The 19,080-nt window shown below is 32.6% G+C and overlaps 1 protein-coding gene across 23 annotated transcripts in view; it reads left to right on the top strand.

Moving 5' to 3' along the window:
• Window positions 1-19,080, top strand: part of NRXN1 (neurexin 1) — a 1,122,745-nt gene that overhangs the window by 91,343 nt on the left and 1,012,322 nt on the right. For 14 of the 23 annotated variants that reach the window (XM_060309978.1, XM_060309980.1, XM_060309991.1 and 11 more), the window contains exons 3-4: window positions 7,364-7,381; window positions 10,704-10,733. The exons of 5 other annotated variants lie outside the window; for them this stretch is intronic. In XM_060309978.1, the coding sequence (XP_060165961.1) occupies window positions 7,364-7,381; window positions 10,704-10,733 (48 nt within the window). Of the gene's footprint in view, window positions 1-7,363; window positions 7,382-10,703; window positions 10,734-11,497; window positions 11,576-19,080 lie in introns of those variants that run through there. 4 more of the 23 variants (XM_060309981.1, XM_060309998.1, XM_030858362.2 and 1 more) reach the window with 3 other exon arrangements.

Below are 19,080 nucleotides of genomic sequence, written 5' to 3' on the forward strand. Positions count from 1 at the left end.
ACCCTCCAAAATATTTGACTTGGAATGAAAGTGTTCTTTTGTTTCAGATATTATAAAAGGGAAGAAAAATTTTATGTGCCGTGAATGAAAAGAACACTTTCCTTTAAATTTTAAAGGCAGCAAGAAATTATGGAATAATTCTCCCTTTTATTTCTAGTGGTTAGAATGCCCATGGGTAAACACACCTGTTCTTTGCTATTATAATAGGGCAAAGGTTTTATAAACATGTTTTTTAAATTTTTTATGGGAAATAATTCATTCTAATAGTACAGGGAAGAAGAGTGTTGGGACCTTTTTTTTTTTCTTCAATAAAGGAAATAGTATTATATTTTTTGACTTTATAGAGTTAACACGTAAATGCAATTAAGAAAGAAATATTTTCCCTAAATATTTCTGCCTTCTTGTAACAGCATCAAAGAAATAATGAGTACAGCCTTCATACTTCTTTATTGTATTACTTTAAAAAATGTGACAATAATAAATATATTTTGATAATAGTTCCAGGAACATCGCACCACCTTACTAGACACTTCAGCATTACCCTACGTTGTCCAAATTCTTCATGTTTATTTTCTTTTTAAAACAATTTTTTTGGGAATTGACATATATACACTAATATGTATAAAATAGATAACTAATAAGAACCTGCTGTATAAAAAATAAATAAAATTCAAAAGAAAAACAATTTTTTTTTTTGAAATCTACACAAACTTGCACAAGGAGCCTTAAAACATACTTTCTGTATACTCTTGAAATCTTCTATTTTTTATCTGGGTGTCTTGGGCAAGTCACCCAACCATAGTGAGATAATATAAAGATTATATAAGATAATGTTTATGAAAGTACATTTAAAGTGGTAAGGCCTACCCAAGAGTTAGTATATTATTTTTTATTCTTATTTCTCTTGAGCATTTAGAAGAAGTTACTTGAGATCTTCATAACATTTTATAAAACATTTAATAAAAATTGCATTTGCTCTGATTATTTTCTGCTCTCCACTGATTGATTCTGAGGAATGCATTAATGTTTTGTCTTAACCTGATATTCCTACATTATATTTAGTAAGCAGAGAATAGCACAGTTTGTAGAGAAACCACCAACTTACAAATATTAGATCTAACCATATTAAATTGTTGCTATTTAACCAATTTTGATCTGAAAACAATAATTTTATATGTTTCAACCCCAGGTACTATTGGACTAATAAGTGCTTCAGTCTTTGGAGAAGCAGAAGAGTTCTTTTCAACAGTCTTCCTCCTATTCAAATGTCCTACATGTGAAAAGATTACTAGATATTTGGTTCATTGTAGGTAGCATTTTAGTCAACTCTGAGAGATTCCTGGAAAATTTTAACATACTATCTGATTCATTTAGGGAAAAAAAACCCAGTTAATTCCCCTTAAAATTATTTTCAGTGATTTCTATAAAACTTTAAAATTAAATTAGCCATAAATTATAAAATATGCAAATATCTTGAGTTTTAAACACTAAAGAAAATGAAAAAGTCTTGAAGAACTGAAATATCCTTTTAATATTTATTTCATTTTTCTTCCAGACTATTTGTTAAATGTGCAAAGGTCCTAATGGATTAAAGATAACATGAATTATTTATTTTGAAATAAAATTTTATTTTTCCTTAAATATAATAATGTATTTATAAATGACAGGTCAGTTTTATATCATACAAACTATTTTCTGTTCAATTTGTACAAATCTAATTTGTTAAACTCTAAATTTAGGACTTTTTCTTACAGTATGGTTTAGTCATATTTTTGTGTAATATCCCCTTAATTTAATGACAAAATATGTTTGTTTTTATTTCTCAGAGAAATTAAATAGATTTGTCTGAGAAGCTAAGTATAAATGAGTAAAATCAGAAGGATTTGAAAGTTTATTTGAAACATCTCTGTAATAAAATGATTTGTGAAAAAACTGTACACATCAAGCATATGTTAGACAGTTCTCTCAAATGAAGGGCCATTGGTGTCCTTCAGCAGAATTCACCTACTGTCTATTTAATGTTGGAGAACCTAGGACACATTGTGGAGTATTCTCTGCTGGTACCACACAAGCCAGAGGATGTTTCCTGTTTATTTGCTTGTAAGAAAAGTCCCATCTGAGTACTGGCACACCCACTAGAAGGGATGATATGTTGGGTAGGTAGGTAGGGGTGTATTTAAATTTTTTTTCTCAACTCCAAACCAAGAGCTTTCCTCCTAAAATGTGGTGACTTTGGACTCTTAATAAGGAAGCACTACTCACCAAAACCAGCTTTCTTTGGAGAGTTTGTGTAGCAATGATTGAGCTTGGGTGGGAAAGTACATGGTAACACCCTATTCACTGTTATCTGTCAGTTCCGTACTAGGAAACGTCCATTTCTCAGTAAGCAATAAAACAATAAAAATGAGCACACACGGTGTAGACTATGCTCTGTTTATGGTCACTGTTAAATGCAGTGGTCTTTCCCTAAGTCCAGCTATTGATATGAATATATAAATGTTAACTCTCAAGGTTTAGATGTAGGGAAGAATTGAGGCTATAAAAGCAAAATAAAATCCTTGTAATAGTCCCTCATGAAAAGAAAATGTGAAATTGTATGCAATATAGTTTATGCGTGCTATTTAATATATACTTTAATATGTTGACTAATAACTGTTAAATTCTATTAGGACAATTGAACAGCTTAAAACACCAGAAGAATCTGCCATATAATTAGACTTCCTTCTATCTTCCTTCTTTCCCTTTCTTACTTTCTTCCTCCATTAACAAGATGGAACATTTTGAATCGAATACCACAAGTTCTTTGTAACAAAATTGGTAGGTACTTTGTGAAGCAGAAACAGAGGGAGTCTCCAGCTTATGAAAGTATAATCTCAAAAGTTATTTGAATAAATAGGTTGAAACACATATCACATTTCCCATGGAAACAACACTGTAAGGCAAAGTAAACTCAGACCACTTCACAAAGGACCCATTAATTCCATGATATACTTGACACATTGTATTGTACCAAAAGTATAGTCAGACATTGCCCATAATGTTCCAAGGGAGAATGGTTTTATAGTTCTAAGTGTGATGCCAGGAACATCTCTGCTGCTTCAAGTTGGTTAGAGATACCCTTATCACTCCTGAACAGTGAAAAGAGAGAAAAAATTAGCGTCTCTAGTTGGCTTCCCTCATGCCCTAGGATCCAGATTCCAGCAGGCTGAGTGGGAGTGTCATTTACGTGAATTTGAAATAAGTTGCCTAGCCCACCTGTTAAAAAGCATTTTTGCAACTAGCCGGATTCCTGCCCAGGCTGTTTCTTTCCTTCCTTAAGCCTCCATAATGGACCTTTCTGCTTCATTTTCTGTTTGCACCTCCTGTTGGTTCTGGCTGGCTTTTGTCTTCCTCCAGCGGACTGCTGCCCAGATCCAAAGAACCAATGATTTTCTCCATTTCCCAGTCCTTGAAGCATTCCCAGATTATTGAGGTTTTCTAAAGGCTTTCACTGTTAACACCAAAAGAAAAATAAAACAAAACTCCATCCTGTGCCACCATGGGAACCAGACCCTGCTATACTGGCATTTGGCCCTCCAAATAAGGGGTGAAATCTTCAAAAGTAATGTGAGGGGCTAGAAAGACGAGGATAGACACTAGCAAGCTCGAGGTATGTTAAGAAAGGAAATAAAATTGTATTCTGAATTCCTCCTTCTGCTGGCTAGCACCCGCCACCAGTTTTTCTATGTAGCCCACTGTGGAGTGCATAGATCTGTGTGGGAAGCCGCCTGAGATAGTGGCAGTTTTGATGGAGGAGCAAGGGAGTGAAAGAAAATGAAGGGAGCCAGTCACAGGCAACTAGCAGAGAAGGAAGAAAGCTGAAACGGAGAAAGAAAGCCCAAGTGAGGGCAGGAGACTTCTTCTGGCCAGTTTTTAATGTAGAATGTAGTGTGTAAGTTGACTACTGCATGTGCATTTAGATGAAGCCTTTCATATTGCTAAGCTTAAACACTGAATATACAAAAAGGAGTTAATTGTGACATTTTAGTCCAAACTTTAATTTATTCACTTATCATGATTAAATTTCTGATTTTCTTTACATTGAAACGAGAACATTTTTTCCTTATTCATTTCTCTTTTCCAAGTAGTATGTCATTAAGATTATGTGCAAAGAACACTGTCATAATAAAGTTACCGTCCTTGCATTCTTATAAGCTGAGGGCCAAAGGAAAAACATTTGTGAAGATGCTCTTTTGAAGTAATTTTAAAACGTACAATTTAATAGTCTGCAGCTTCCCTCAATGTCAGCACACAAATAACATGACTGATATTCTAGTGTTTGATTTCTGTCTCTGTGAGGGAAGTATGTCTTATCTGAAAGAAAAATAAGGTTTAAGTTATCTTTTTCATGGTTTTATATTTATTATTTTCACAATCAAAAGAAAAAGAGTGTGATCTTTATAGGTGGCATGGTGATCATAATAAAGTTGATTACTAAGAGGCTCACTTCATGTACACAGCAGGATTAGGTCAGCAGAATTAAGAAGCCAGGGTTTTCTTCAAACCAAGAGCTTTTCCCTAACTTGACAATGTATGCAGGTAAGGCTGGATGGACTGCTTTCTACCTTACACTAAGACAAAATATACTGCTTTACCTTTACACTGGAGCATGCCAATTTCAGCACCTCTCTCTGTTGCTGCTCAAAACCAAAATAGTATTTGATCGCAAAGAGAAAGCAAAAGTTGGTGTGATGAGAAAAACTATTCTTTTTAAACTTGATATTCTTTGTTTAGTCCAAAAACCAAGTAGAAAGGAAAGAAAAAAAGAAAAATACATAGAGAATGATTGTAAATGCTAGAGCTTCTGCCATTTATAGCTACTTCCAAATTCTGAAATAACATAGAGGTCATCTCTAGGTTAACAGGTTTTAAGTCAACTAAAGCTAACAAATGCTTACCAAAGGAGTGGAATAGAATGAAACAAAAAAAGAGAAGTATTTTATACTATGATTGAATCTGAAAATATATAGAAACTCAAGGAAAGTCTGTTCTAAGCCAGTTTTCTTCTTCTTTTTCTTCTTTTTTTTAAAATTTTTAAAATAAGAGTTAATATATTACCCTTTCTTTCACTCTAGTACTTCTTTAAAAAAATCTAAGTCTTCGGAGAAGACTATTTTTCTGAATATGGTCAAGTCAGGATTTGATTACACTTTGGGCATGACTTGGATTTGCATAAAAGGAGCTCCTTTAGTTAAGCTGGTTCTCTGTATGAATAACTCAGAGAAATGCTGGATGACTGGGCGGGATCGGTGGTATTGCCTGTGGCTCCGTGCCTTAGTTAAGAGTGAAAAGAGAACTCATTTTCAAGGAACCAAGTCAATGACCTTGATTTTATTAGTGCACCTTCCTTTCCTAATATCCTACTAAGCACATTTATAAAATTTGTGTCAAGACTTGTCCTGTTTTATTTTGTTGACTTGTTTTTCATTTTCTTTTCCCTCCCTATTAGATTTTCATGCAGCACTTTCCCAAAACCCCTTTCTGGGACTGTACTGCTCATGACCATATTTGCCAAAGGACTGTCCTCTAAATTCCCTGATTTTGTTGTTTTACATATTTAATAAACTTATTGAAAAATGAGCATCTTAGGTGGGAAATAGAATTTCAAAGGATGTCATTGTAAAAACCAAAGTATATAACATTAAAATCTATATCTTTGTATGATTTCCAATATAAAACAATAAAATGAAACTTTACTATTTGTGTCCATGTCATGTCCAAGTTGCCATTGAAAAGTAACAAATTCTAATTCCTTATTTGGTAGATTGGAAGCCTAAATCAAACAGGAGATGAATATCACATACCAAATATTTCAATCATTTTTTATTTCTTTTAAAATGAGCTCTGGCAAACCAAGTATTTTGTATAAATGTTGTTGTCCACATTTATCCACTAACAATTTTCTATTATGTAAGACCATATCAATAGGTGTACCTGTGTTGATATCTCAGTTTCCACCTAATATATTTTAAACAAAATTGATGATTTTTTAATTCATTAGTAACTTTAACCATTAAAAAAGCTATTTGTTGAACCTTATGAAATGGTGCATTTACAGTTGTTTTTCTTTCAAGTTACTGCATTTGCTGTTGTTTTGTTTTTTATAAACACTTTTCATCAAATGGGCAGTTTAAAAAATACAGCTAAAAAAATACAGCTAATTAATTGAAATACAAGAATGAGACAAGAAATGTCAACATGGATATACTTTACTGTTGAAAACATTTTGATAAGTATTGAAACCTTGCTCTCTCCCTAGTGCCGTAAAACAGTTTTTCCTTCCATTTCTTACCTGATGCCAAGCCCGGTGTCTCAAATAGTACTTGAATTGCCTAATATATACTAATAATATTTTAAATTCCATACCCTTACATTGATTATGTGTAGGAAAGCCATACCCTTACATTGATTATGTGTAGGAAAGACATACAAAATCTGATTGTATATATGTGTGTGTTTGTATATATATATGGAAATATACTTAAATAAATATATAAAAATATGTAAATATTGTGCAGATATACGGAAATATAAGGGAAAGTTCACCCAATATTATCATTATCTTAACTACATACATATTCTCACCCTAAACAGAAGCACAAAGTGAATAAATCATGATATACTCTGCCTAAAGGACCGCTGCCAAATGGACTGCTCTTGTACTCATTACTCTTTCTACTTAACATTTTTGAAAGTTAGCATTTAAAAATTATAATAAACCATCGTCATCTGTGATAAAATATGAACACACTATAAACAAGCTAAATAAATGATAGATTTTAGGTGCATACATTTATGTTGTGTTTTTTTTAAGGAAAGAAATTGAAGTATTAGAAATATTTAAAGACCATTATAGTAAGTCGATTACATAGTTGGTAGAACAGGCATACCTTTAAGTGAAATGTCATGGCTATTTGCAATGAACTTTCTTTTGTCCAAGTAAGTCCAAGTCAGAATTTAGAAATAGAATCTTTTAGAATTGTTATTTTAAGAAAAGCTGTAAAAATAATTGCCTAGGGCAACCATGCCAGCAACATGTAAGAGTTATGTTTGCTTTACACAGGGCAGTGAAAGACTTTTGAACACTCCTTGCTCAGTACACAGCAGTATTACTGTAATTTCGTCTCATATTCTTTAAATGCTGCCAATGGGAGGGAACCTGCTTTCCCGTGATTGTGTTTTCCCCTTTGAATGGGAGCGATGGAGCACTTGCATGATGTGTTTGGTGCCTTGCATGAAAAAGACATGCAAAGGCAAGGTCCAGTCTGCATGCTGCTTAATGAATGTTTTTCCTTTTCTCTCCCTCCTTGTCATGTGCTTTCAGAAGACAACAATGTGGAAGGTGGGTGCTTTGTACTTTATTTTCCAACGCTCATTTGCCTTTTATTTCTTAGTATTAATAGAGTACATCTCGAATATAGAAGGTAAGTTGAACTTCTTTCTGAGTATTTGCTGATTTCTGGATTGTGTATCATTTTTCATATAGAACACACACACTCTCAACTCCATCAGCCCCAAGTATATGAAACTCCTTCAACCTTAACTCCAGCGTTTGGTGGACTTCAGCATCCCATATGAACCTTAGAATACTTATTTCAGTGTTCTGCATGGAAAAATGACACAATCCTGCTTCTTTTATTTTAAATGAGAAAGTATTTCTTTGCAGTTTCTGAACACAGTGCATGATTCTTTCTCCATTTTTTTTTTCTTGGTCAAAATGATTTCTTTGGGAAATGTTGAGCATTACATCATCTCTAGCCCATTGGTCTAGTTTCAAATGATTTGATTTATAAAAAAAACACAAAATAAAGTACTGACTATAATTAAGACGTATAAGTTTAGATTAAAAATAAGCCATTGGCCAGTGGAAATGAAAGCATACAGCACTCCAGCGTGATTACTGGTAAGTATATTTGTAATATTCTGTGTCTGTTAAATAAAATTATGGTATTTGTTTAAGGTTTTCTAAAGTTATATCTATCAAGGAATTTTGAGCAAGTTACACATTTTTCCTGTAGAATCCAACAAACTAAAACATATTTCAACATTCTTTTAAAAAATTTTTAAGATTTTTATCAAAATGTAGTTGATTTTCCATGTTGTGTTAGTTTCATATTTTAACATTCTTACCTTTAAAGAACTTAGTCCATGTGCTGCCAAAGAAATATGTAAAGGATAAAAATACAAAAAGAACTATGAAGAGCAAAGAATTGTGAAAGGGAAGTTTATGTCCTATCAACTTACATAATCACAGCATTAACAGTTCTTGCATAAACAACTTACTAGTATCTATATCAGAAGAAAGTGTTTAGCATATTTTATTTTGTTACAATGTTTTGAAATATAGCCATTTATAATGTTCATTTCTGCCCAGTGATGGATTCCCTAGAAAAAGAGTCCCCATCTAATGTTACAGATAAATAACCATTAAAGTTACTAAGATTTGATGTCTCAAAGAGTAATACATGATAATACAAAGTTGATCAGTAACAGGTTTCAGCATATTATTTGTGATTCTTTCATGGATTCTTTCAATTGCTTAGTTGCTAAACATTTCTGTTTCATTATTTAAGTAAAATAGATTAAAACTTTAAAAGAAATCATCAGTGACTATTTTTCCAAGTGTTGCATCTGTATATGGCTTTTTTTTTCCTATACTATAATTTAAATAGCATGTGAGTGTGTACTTGGAAAAGATATTACGCTGCAGATCTGACTGACATCTTTCAAAATCAGTCTCATTTATAATCGTGCATGTTATTTGAGATCAAAAGGGTTTTTTTAAGTATCTTTTTGACTTCTTTTGCATTTCCTTAACCATCCTGTAAAATGTTCCATGTTTCTGCTCTTTTCTCTTTAAATCCAGTTGCATTCCAAGGAGCTTTAAAATCACCTTAATAAGCATGAATACCCCTGTCCTTACACACACTCATCCCATGAAAAATTTTGACAAGATTTTCAGAGTATAGGCTCATAAACTATTGTAATAAAGTTTATTCAGTCATAATTTTTAACATCCCTATTTATAACTCCACTTTGGCAATATAGTTTAGCTCCTTTAGAGGTAGAAAGTATAGCATGAACAATGTTAATGCTTTTGAGATTTAAAAATTTCCATTCTCACTAAGGTGGTATTAAAAACCATTGAGGAATCTAAAAATTATATCTTGTACAGAGATATTTCCCTGATTTATCAATAGTTTACAAAAAAGTTATAAACTTTTATTAGGAAATATGTATAGTAATATTTAAAGTGAAATTAAATGAAAAATTATATAACCTGGACAGATAAGCCACTATTCTTAAGCATAGAAGATATTATGAGTCACCAACAGGTCATAAACCTTTTAAACTGATTGTATGATTTTTTTGGGGAGGGGGTTAAAATCACTTAGAAAATACAAAAGAAGCTAGATTTCAGAAACTTTAAAATACTATGTTAAATAATGTTTATATTGTGATTATATGATGATTTTAATTGTATCTGCCCCACAGGAATGTTTAAATACCCCTTTTAAGGAAATGATACAGATTATTTCAATACTGATGCAAGTAATACACAATGTTATGTAGCTCAAAGTCTCAAATATATTTGAACTAACAGTGGGAAATGAAATACACATTTTATTAAATTTGTATGTATGCTATATTTCTTTGACATTATCCCATATTCTTGAAATATACAGGGATTGAAAAGTAACTTAATTTCTGAATTTAGAATAAAGAACTAGGAATTAATGCTAAAAAGTAAGTCGTATCTTCTTGGACAGTGAAATTTGTTTTAAAAGAACATTGCTAGTATTCTTTAGAAAAGGGGTGATCTTAATCTGAAATTGTCAAGCAAGAGTTAAAAAATAATTTAAATAAAGGGAATTCAATATTGTTTCAGAAAACTTCATTGATGAAATTATATCTTAAATATACTCATGATAACTCATAGTTTAGTATTTAAGTAATGCTTAAGTAAAATGCTGAATAATTTTTTTCTCCATGGGAAATTACTTAACCCTATTTAAAGGTGATCCATTGTTTCTTAAAAACATTATTCTATAGTAAATTCAAACTTTACACCTGCATGTCTGATGATCTTTTTTGTATTTGAACACGCTTATTCGATTGCTACATGTGTCAGACAAGGAGACATTTCTGCATTATCATTTCAGTGTGCTAAGGATGTGTTTTTTTTTTTTTTTCATTTAATTATGAAACTTCTCATTTTTTGATGAGGGGAAAAAGATCAGACCCAGCCCATGTTTCAGGTATTCTTTTGGGTTTTTTAAAATATAATTTCATCACCAAAGAATGGCAGTCCCTGTGGGGGCAGTGTTCAAAACAGTCTCATCAAAGGGCACGAAGGGCAAGTGCAATATTTAAGGGATTGGTTGGATTTTAAGTCATGCTCTTATGCTCTTGAATGTTCCAACTGCTACATAGAAGAAATACACGGTGCAGCATATGCAATTGTTTAAATTGCAGTTCTATAACTCTTTGCCCCAAAGCATTCCAACCAGGAGTTGAAAGAATGCTTTTTGATTTGCCTCTGTGATACAGACATGTCTCATAGGAAACAAGATGTCTGTCACTGAACATTTTTGTCACTGTGACAACCCTGCCTTCCCATGCTCCCTTGTTTATTGCTGACTGTGCTCTTGTTTCCCTTCAAGGTCTGGCGCACCTGATGATGGGCGACCAAGGTATGGGCTCTGTTCCTTTTCCACTCTGCTTTCAGTGTTTTCTTGTTCTGTAGCTGCTTTCAAACCATCACTGCAAAGGATAGGCAAATGCTTGCAAATTATCTGGCTGCAAATTAAATACATAATTTCTGTTCACATTTTTTCATGTGTTTTTCTCCCCTTTGTTGCTTTGATATTGGTTTGCACCTTTGATCTTATTTTCCTTTATTCTTTGCACTATAATATCTGCAACTAAATAAGACATAAGAACTTGTAATTGAAAGTTTTCATACATTTATCAGCATATGCAGTTAAGGGTAGTTATAGTAAAGAAAAACCGAGAAGCATCATAAATTAACATATGAAAAAAGATATTTGGTTTTACGTACTACACCAGAAAGAGTCCATTTTTCACCCATGCATGTCAGTTTGGGAACATGCAGACATCTTTGGCTTCTGGCTTCTCGAATGCTGAGTATAGTGTTCTACAAAATCAATACTTTTTCTACCTATAAGCATTGTGTATCTCCTTTTGTGTAGTCTTTTAAAGTGAGCATGGGCTTTCTAATTTCTTTGCATGTATTGCCTTAAAAAAGGCAGATTTCTCAACATGTACTGATTGTATCTCCATTTGTGTTCAAATCCTATTTATACCTTCTTGTATATTTAATTTTCAAAGAGTAGTGCATATACATATATTCATAATTCTTATTGTTGTTTCTCTCCTCTTTATTCTTTTTGTATGGAAATCCTTTCTTCATGGAACCATTTCATCAAATCCATAGGTAAAAGTAAAGGTATTACATTATTTTATTTCTTCTTAATATCATCTATATGAATAACAGTGCGTCTATATGAATAACATTATTTTATTTCTTCTTAATATCATCTGTATGAATATCAGTGTGAATAACATTTGCAAAATACATTTTTCAAATGTATTTAGACCTTTTGGCATTAATAATGGGCACTGGGAGGTAGGTATGTGTGGTAATGAATATTTTATGAATTTAAGGTAAGAAAAATCCATCAAAAGGTTTCCCTTTGTTTTTTTCTTGCTCTTTAGAGTGACTTATTTTTCGTGTCAGCTGCTAGTATAATTAGCATATTTAGAAATTAGTGACAGGTTTCAGTGTCAGTTTTTGCAGTATCATTTGATGGTAGTTAAATGATGAGTGTAGCCACCAGAAATATATCATCCTCAAACATTTAACTCTGGAGCGCACCTGCCCCAGCCATTCTGCCTAGGGTTGTAAGTCTAAGCATGTGCAGCATTGAAATGGTGCTGCTCTGGGCTCATCAGCTTGTGGTCTGCTAGATGTCATATATACACGTTGACTCCACGGTAACCTGCAAAGGCAGTGTCCTGAAAGAGACAAAGGAGAAGACGAGCCTGCTCTCTCTTTTGTGCATACTAACTTTGTTTTAAGAACATTATCAACTCAGGTTTACATTTCTGCATCACTTGGTAAGTCAGGCATGTGTACTCTTTGACAGTATTGGTGCCAAATTTAAAAGCATGCTTAGTTTGCCATTTAGAACCATCCACGTTGTGTTTAGTGTTTTCATTAAAAGAAAGTAGATGATATGCAACTGTGGTAAATATGTGTCATAGCCTTTAAAGTAACCATTTTTAACTATGTATTGGTGAATGTGCCCTTGGTCTCTAGTTTTGTTTTATTTTGTTTGGTTTTTGTTGTTGTTGTTATTTTAAAGACAGGCATGTGTTTCCTTGAATTCTCTGAATCTTTCTTTTGCTCTGAATCTTAATCTGGTGAATTGAGACCAAAGCTCACAGTTCTGCACCTTTACATTAGTGTCATCTAGCAGGGAAACTTTTCTGTTTGAAAAAGCACTGAACATGAGCAGAGCAATAAATAAGAAATGATATCAAAGTTTTAAATGTGTAACATAGAGCTTTAGAAACAAATGTGTGGGTACTTTGAGCCAATAAAAAGAGAACATATGCTATTGCAGTTTGTGTTTTGGTCAACCATTTCCAATAATGTAATTTAATCGTATTTTAAGCCTTTAGCAACTATGCAATGACAGTATGTATCAATTCTTTTAGAGATTTTGTGTACCATTTGGGATACTTTCTAGACTTTTTTTGTTTTTGAGGCCAAATTACCATTACTTTCCTTTCTTAAGTGGGCATTTTCCACCATGTTCCGTAGTGTAGGACTCAGGATGGCATAGAGGGAATCTATTTATATTTTATTTTACTGGCTGAGTGAAGTAAATGTCTATGTGTTTGTCTATGTGCATGTTTGTATTTGTATGAATGCATGTGTATACACAAACTTTCTAAATATACGCACACATATATACCCATTATATTGTGAAAAAAGTAACTCATAAAATAATATGCTAATTATATAACCATTTAACTCTACATATGGAATAATTAATGTTTAAACTTAGCTGATATTCATCTCAGTGTAATTAATGTTAAGTGTCACTTAACTTTACTCAGTTTTACTATGTCAGTCTTAAATGTTTTCTGTTGGCATGTGTGTCAAACATATATTTACCAGTTTTCACCAAATTTTATTCCTCAGTCAGCACAAAACTACACAGGACAAGAATTTGGTATTTCCTTTACATTCTTCTGTTAATAGGACCAGGATGCTTCTTGGTGTTAAATGGGGAAAGAAGACTTTAAGATGGACTTGGGCATTTTGCAAATCAAAGTGATCACCTTTACATGCTGGTTAATTATGTGTATAGAAATGAGAAACATGATTTATAAGTCTTCATTAATTGCAAATTAGTTCAACAAATCTGCATTCTAGAGCAAAAAATACAATCTTGACTATGATGTGGCATCCATATTCAATGAGTGTCAATAAAATAGAGAATGAAAACATGTGAGTAAGTTAGTTTAAGTGACGGAAATGGAAGTGCTAGGAGAGTGGTTAAAAAGTATGATCAGTGATAGGCATTCAGAAAAGATAAAGATAACACGAATCAGGATCTCCCTTAGGAAGATATCCTTGTCTTGTGCCACCTGTTGGAGGAGTCAAAAATGTATAGAAACTTGACAGTGTGGATTCTTGTATCAGGTTAAATCCTAGTTGTGCATAAAATATGTGTTAAACCTACCTACTCTAAAATAACTGATATGCATTGTAAATTCATGCTTCTCAAGTCTTCCCATCAAATTATAATCCTGGAGCATTTTTCTTGACACCACTTTTCTCTTTAGTGAATTCAGGTGCTCTGCAATGATCATCTGTGGATTAAAGTCTTCCTTTGTTGAATCCAGAAGCAAAACTAGGTTCAAGAACATTATTGCTATCATTTTGATTTATCCTGTATGGATTCTTAAGTATTTTCTGAATTTTTAAATGTCCAATGATAGACAAATGTATTTCATTTTAAAAGTACATTTACAAAAAAAGAACATTTATTCTGATAACCTTCTTCATCCTCCTCCCCAGGCTTCTCTCTAGAGGTAAGCACTGGTATCACTTTATGATGTATCCTTACAGAGTTGGTGTGGATCCTTCCATACTCCATAATTAACTGTTCAGGGTTTGAAACCTGCAGAATTCCTTACCACATAACATGACAAAAACAGATAAGTCTGCTGGAGACATGTTAAGGCTCATTGCTATGTGCTGGCAGAATCATAATGAATGAAACGGAAACTTTCTCACTCTGTAGACCATTAGGCCTCATATTTTCATTTGGTCATTCTGTTTCAAATTTTAGAGTTGATTATTTGGATTTGTTTTCATGTTTTCTAAACAAGGATATGTCACCTTTAATTGGTCACAGGTAGGAATAAACTTTGCTTTCTTTGGAATAGCTGAAGAGAGAGAGAGTATTCAGGGCCAACCTTACTTCTGTTGGTTGTGGCTAGGTAGATTCAAGTGGTCTTTGTGACATTGTGTTTACTTTCTTTTTAGGTTTGAAATTTGTCATGGGTGTTGTTAGGACTATTGATAATACTAACTTTATTCTGCACTCTATTTAGAATTTAGATTTATCTATTTGCCTGGGGAATTTAGTTTTTTGTTTTTTTTCTATGTATGTTTAACTGGTCACTTCATTCCAACAATTATTTACTTATATTTTACTCTAATGTTTGAAAGAAATGAATGACCATTCAAATAAGAAAACGTCAAAGAAAGTTACATCAAATAACTGCAAATCCAGCCATCGTGGCTGGTTAATAGCTTGGGAGCACAGTTTAATAATTGTCAGTTAAATGTTGATTGAAAGCCTGTATTTTCCATCATATTAATCATTATAATTGTATATATTTATGTGAGTGATTTATATGTTTAATGTCAACTTTTTCCTAGTAGAATGTAAGCTCCATGTGACTTTCTTTTTTCGACCATTGTATTTCCAGAATATTTTTCTTACTGTACCTTGAATTTGCAATTCTCATGACTTAAGTATGTGTGTGTTGGGAGCATATTGGAAAAGGTAGATGTAGAGGAGGACATGGAGGGTTTGTAGTGGACATAGTAGAGGGTGGAAAAGGAAACTTATTCAAATATCTAAAAAAATTGTAGCAACAGATTATATTGAATCCTCTCTGTCTCTATCTCTGAACTTCTTTTGTTTCCTACCATTCATATCCTTGTCCAAAGCTGCAGTATTTCTTTCTAGTAAGACATCATTCCAGTAGCACTTTAATATGTCTTAGCCTATGCACAGCAATGGTCCTGTAATGAAATAAAATCAGTGTATTTTTGTGTTGGAGGGTTTTCAAAAATTTTAATGTGATTCACTGTCACAGTGGCAAATAATCAAATTTTATTTTCTAACTTGATAACAAGTACAGGAGTTTTCCTGAAATTCATATAAGATGATAAGCTAACTAATGTGGTTTCATGAGTTTTTTTTTTTTTTTAAACTGTATCAACTGTGATGTATCGTAAGAACTGTGTTTAAATTGGGTTAGGATTGTAAGCTTTCAATAAAGCCAAAATTTGTCTTATCTTGTGATATGAGCATACTTGCTGTTCCTTGCATTTATGAATCGTACAACATATTTGCAAAATAATTGTCCATTTGACTCTTTCAAATGTTTATTGTTTGATTATCCAGGTTTCTCATGTTACTAGAAGGCGAAGTTATTACAACTGTCAAGCATGTAATTACACATTTTAAAAGTGCCAAAACTTTATTGTATTAGTGAAAATGAAGATCTTAGAATAATTACAAAGAAAATACAGATTTTTCTCGTAAGCAATTGTGTTAATACCTAGGTATAATTGATTCCACTCAACTAATTGATAAGTACTATCAAAGATTATGTATTTTAAAAATTTATCTGTAATGTCAAACCACAATTAGTATTCTATTTACTCTTGAAGTAGATTTGATATTATTAATACTTAGAGAAGAATAACACATTTAGTATTCTTATACATTTTCTTCTGTTTCCATGATTTTTGTTACCATCTTTCATCTCTCATGTTGCTGTGTAGCTGATTTGTCTGTGAAGTGCACAGTTTGCAGTCACCAATGTCATGATGTGTATTTGTTTTATAACTCTGAAATACATTTTGCTGTGGTTTCTGTTGTAGAACTAGTTTAATTTTGAAAATAATCACATTTCTCTTCTTTTGTATGGCTTCTTAAATCATATCTCCTCATTTAGCTTGAAAATATTAACTATTCGGCATTGTTCAGAAGCATTCGTGAATGTTGACAGAATCTTACTGTATTGGAATGCCTATGTGTGATGTATTTGCAACCAAGACATAATTTATTTTGGTTTATCTGTTACGATTTCTACTGTTGCAGTCCTGGAAGCCCCTCATTCACAGCTACCGAACATGGAAAGACCAGAATTTCACTTCATGAAATGAGATATTAAATGTCTACTTCATCAGTACGATATACTCAGAAGGCTATGCGACTATTTAGAATTCGGTATTTATTTTGCAGTTCTTCTTTAGCCTACATGTCTGTCATTTCTGAGTACAATCAAGAAAAGCTACCCGAAGAGTAAATATTTCTGTATTATCTCTTGCTGCAACTTAATCAATTTTGTCATTATATTTATTACTAAGAAAAGTCCCAGCTTCTTTTTATCTCTGCACTATTGGCTCTGTGATGAGAAGTTTCCCATTTACATTCTGTAAACAATTATGACATTGAGTAACTGGAAAACTAAATAAGGATTTTGTTAGGCTTGTAGTGGATTAATTAATCCTCAGAGAAGAGCACAGAAAGGACTCTTCACAGTCTAACAGTTTAAAGAATGATGCAGTAAAAATATAAATTTAGATGCTTTACTAAAATAGATCATAAATAGCAAAACATTTATGTTATATCATACTGGATATTAAAATGAGAATTCCTTTTCCAAAATCATGATTTTATCTTACTTATCCATTTTGAAATGTAGTTTTGTTAATCTGGATTAAAAAAAATCAAAACATTTAGGCTGGTAAGAAGGTATTTCTTAAATTGTGTTGGCCAGTGGTTTTAAAGAACACTATAATTACGCAGAATGCTTAGCTTGTATACTAACGAGATTTGAATCTTTAACTAGAATCATAGAATTTTGGAGCAGGGAAGAACTTTACACATAATCTTTAAAAAATTGCTGACACTCTTTTATTTATAAGATATAAGAGGAGATATTGCTTATTATGATAGGCAAAACACTGTGGAGATTTTGAACTAAAATAACTGATATAGAGTAACCAACCATTCCTAAGGAGACCTTAAAGACTTGCTCCACTTACACACTAATAATCATGAAACAGGGTTTTATCTTCGTATTCTTAAAAATAAAGTTAGAGGTAATGTGAAGGAAACTGATCATAGAGTATTATATAAGATGCTGTTGTTTCTCATTTTGAAGGTTTCATTTTAGCGGTAAAACTCTACCTTATAACAGGGGAACAGTATAGGTTGGTAGGTGAGCGTCATGAAGTCATAAGACCTGGGTTCAAATCCTGTATTTGCTCTTTACTGACCTTGGGCAAATAATTTAGCCTCACATATCTAGATAATAGGGTCTGTATTATTAGCCAGTAAAAACACTCCATTCTCAAGTATATTGTTACATGACAAATCACAAAAGTAAAAGATGGTTTTTATCAGTGGTGATGATAAAATAAGACACACGGTGAACGTTTAGATTAAATAAATTTGAAAACTAATGGTCTGTAATCTGCCCAGGGTTTTAAAAAAGTATTAATGTCTTAATATCTTCTGCCCATCCTATGAATACCCTATAATTTATAATTCTGTGATTGTTTTAAGTTATAACTAACTGGACATCAGTATTCTGATGGCCCATACTACAAAGAATATTGTAAATACAATAAAGCATGAAAGGTTGAGTCTACTCAGTCAAATGTATTTAGATATTTCTGTAACTCTTTACATTTTCACATTTCTCTTGCATACAGTGATGAACCTGAAATGGACTTGCCTCCCCTTTGAACAAGCATAGGAGTTCAGTGGCAAAATGCTGCTCTTTAGATGCAAATTAATGGGCTGAAGGGGGCAGGGAGTTAAATATTTTCTTGTGGACTGGAAGTACCATCTAGAGGAAACATTTTTATGAATTAATGTTTTGCCTCATTAGTGAGTAATAGAGTGATATATGAGTTAAGTTTATACTAACCACTTAGTCACCTGAAGACCAAATTTTCAAAGAAAAGCTAATTAGGGTCTTCTCTTCTTCGATAGGTATCTTTGTGGGAAAAAGAAACATGATTACCTTAAGATACTTAAATAATTGGCTATGCCCTCACATCCTTCAAGATTTTGCTCAAATGACACCTGAGTCTCAAGAGACTTATGTTGACCATCCTATTTAATACTATGATTTGACCCTTTCCTGAACTCTCTTACCCCAATCTAGTTTGTCTTCCATAACAATTATTATCTTTTAACACGCTTTAAAATGTTTTCATTTATTTTGTTTACTGTTTATTGTCTTTCTTCCACCAGGATATAAAAGGGCAGAGATCTCTGCCCTGCCTTATATATCTCAAGGACCCCAGAACAGGGGCTGGCACAAGTAGGTCCTCAAAAATATTATACTTGTTTAATGACTGACTGATTGGTTAAATAAGTTTATAAAATTTCTTTTTAGATTTTGCTTTGGATGCTCTTTTTTCTTTCTCATAATACACTGATTTTCAAATTTCTTTTTACTTCAAGGTAAATATTCTAATAAAGGAAAAACAAATAAGATCAATAAAACCAGAATTTTTCTCCTTAAACTGGGTGTGAGGAGGACTCCGACGCGACCCTTTTGATCTTCCTTGTTTCCTGCCCAATGTAGGTGATCTCACAGAATTTGGAAGGGATTTGAAAACCTCTCCATTGACCACTGGTGGTCAAGCCTTTTCTTTATAATCCCTCTAACAATCAGTCT

This window comes from Globicephala melas, chromosome 12 (genome assembly GCF_963455315.2).
Source record: "Globicephala melas chromosome 12, mGloMel1.2, whole genome shotgun sequence".
Lineage (NCBI taxonomy): Eukaryota > Metazoa > Chordata > Mammalia > Artiodactyla > Delphinidae > Globicephala > Globicephala melas.